This window comes from Hipposideros armiger, unplaced genomic scaffold (assembly GCF_001890085.2).
Source record: "Hipposideros armiger isolate ML-2016 unplaced genomic scaffold, ASM189008v1 scaffold_228, whole genome shotgun sequence".
Taxonomy (NCBI): domain Eukaryota; kingdom Metazoa; phylum Chordata; class Mammalia; order Chiroptera; family Hipposideridae; genus Hipposideros; species Hipposideros armiger.
In genome coordinates this window covers 2415268-2416229 of record NW_017731578.1, presented here as the reverse complement: position 1 = coordinate 2416229, position 962 = coordinate 2415268, and the positions used below count along the sequence as shown (strand labels likewise).

At 61.6% G+C, this 962-nt stretch overlaps 1 protein-coding gene across 1 annotated transcript in view; it reads right to left on the bottom strand.

The window, feature by feature from the left end:
* NADSYN1 (NAD synthetase 1) overlaps positions 1-962 on the bottom strand; it is a 32901-nt gene that overhangs the window by 8821 nt on the left and 23118 nt on the right. Inside the window, exon 9 of the mRNA XM_019654664.1 lies at positions 312-478. Within this exon, the coding sequence (XP_019510209.1) occupies positions 312-478 (167 nt within the window). The remainder of the gene's footprint in view (positions 1-311; positions 479-962) is intronic.

Below are 962 nucleotides of genomic sequence, written 5' to 3'. Positions count from 1 at the left end.
TGTGGGACGGGGGTGGGGAGCGGGGTCCAGACACACGTGGAGGAAGACCCACAAAGCTGGGGGGGGCGGGGGCGGGGGCGGGGAGGAGCCAGAGGCGGAGCCTGTCCTCAGTCCCTGCGGAATGCTGGAGCAATGACACTGCTGCAGCAGCCACGCGTGCCCTGATAGACACGGATGACAGGACACCCCACCGTCATCTCACAGACGCTGAGAATCAGCGAGACGCTGTGGAAGCACCGCCTCAGGGAGCACTCACGCTCTGAGATTTGGGGCACTCAGGACCCTTCCCAGTGCCCGCCGGGCACACATACCTCTCGTCCACGTTGGCGGACCCCAGCACCAGAAGTCCACCTCGAGCACCCCGAGACCAGAGGCTCAGCTGGGCAAAAAGATAGGTGATGACCATCCTCAGCCGAGCCTGGACAACAGGAGGGGAAGCGTCACCCTGTGCAGGGGACACGTGTGGGGGACACGTGTACTAACACCACAGTCCCACACAGCTCAAAAGAAAGTCTCCCCAAGCAACCTCTGGAAAACAGGAAGGTTAGAGGAATTTAGGAGCTTTCTAGCATTCAGAGAAGACAGAGTGAGGGGTCCCATGCATGCCCCTTGGGGTGGCCTCGACATGGCGACTATGTGCACTCAGTGGCAGCCGTGTCAGAGACGGAAGGACCCGGAGCCAGGGGCTGAGGCAGGACTGGACTGCAAGGCCAGCTGGGAGAAGTCTTGGCCATATCATCCCTTTACCAACTGGAGTTTTTGCAGGAGGAGAAGGCCACCCATGTCCAGCAGAAAGGGGACAGAGAGAGGACAGCTCCGAGCAGCTGGATGGAGCCCAGGGCCCCTTTCCCTCCGCCAGCTGACCAGCGTCCAGCTCCCCTGCCGTAGCCCGGGGGTAGCACAGTGTTTGAGCCACTTGCCGAAGATTGATCTGGCCAGAGCCAGGAGACTGGGGGGCAAGG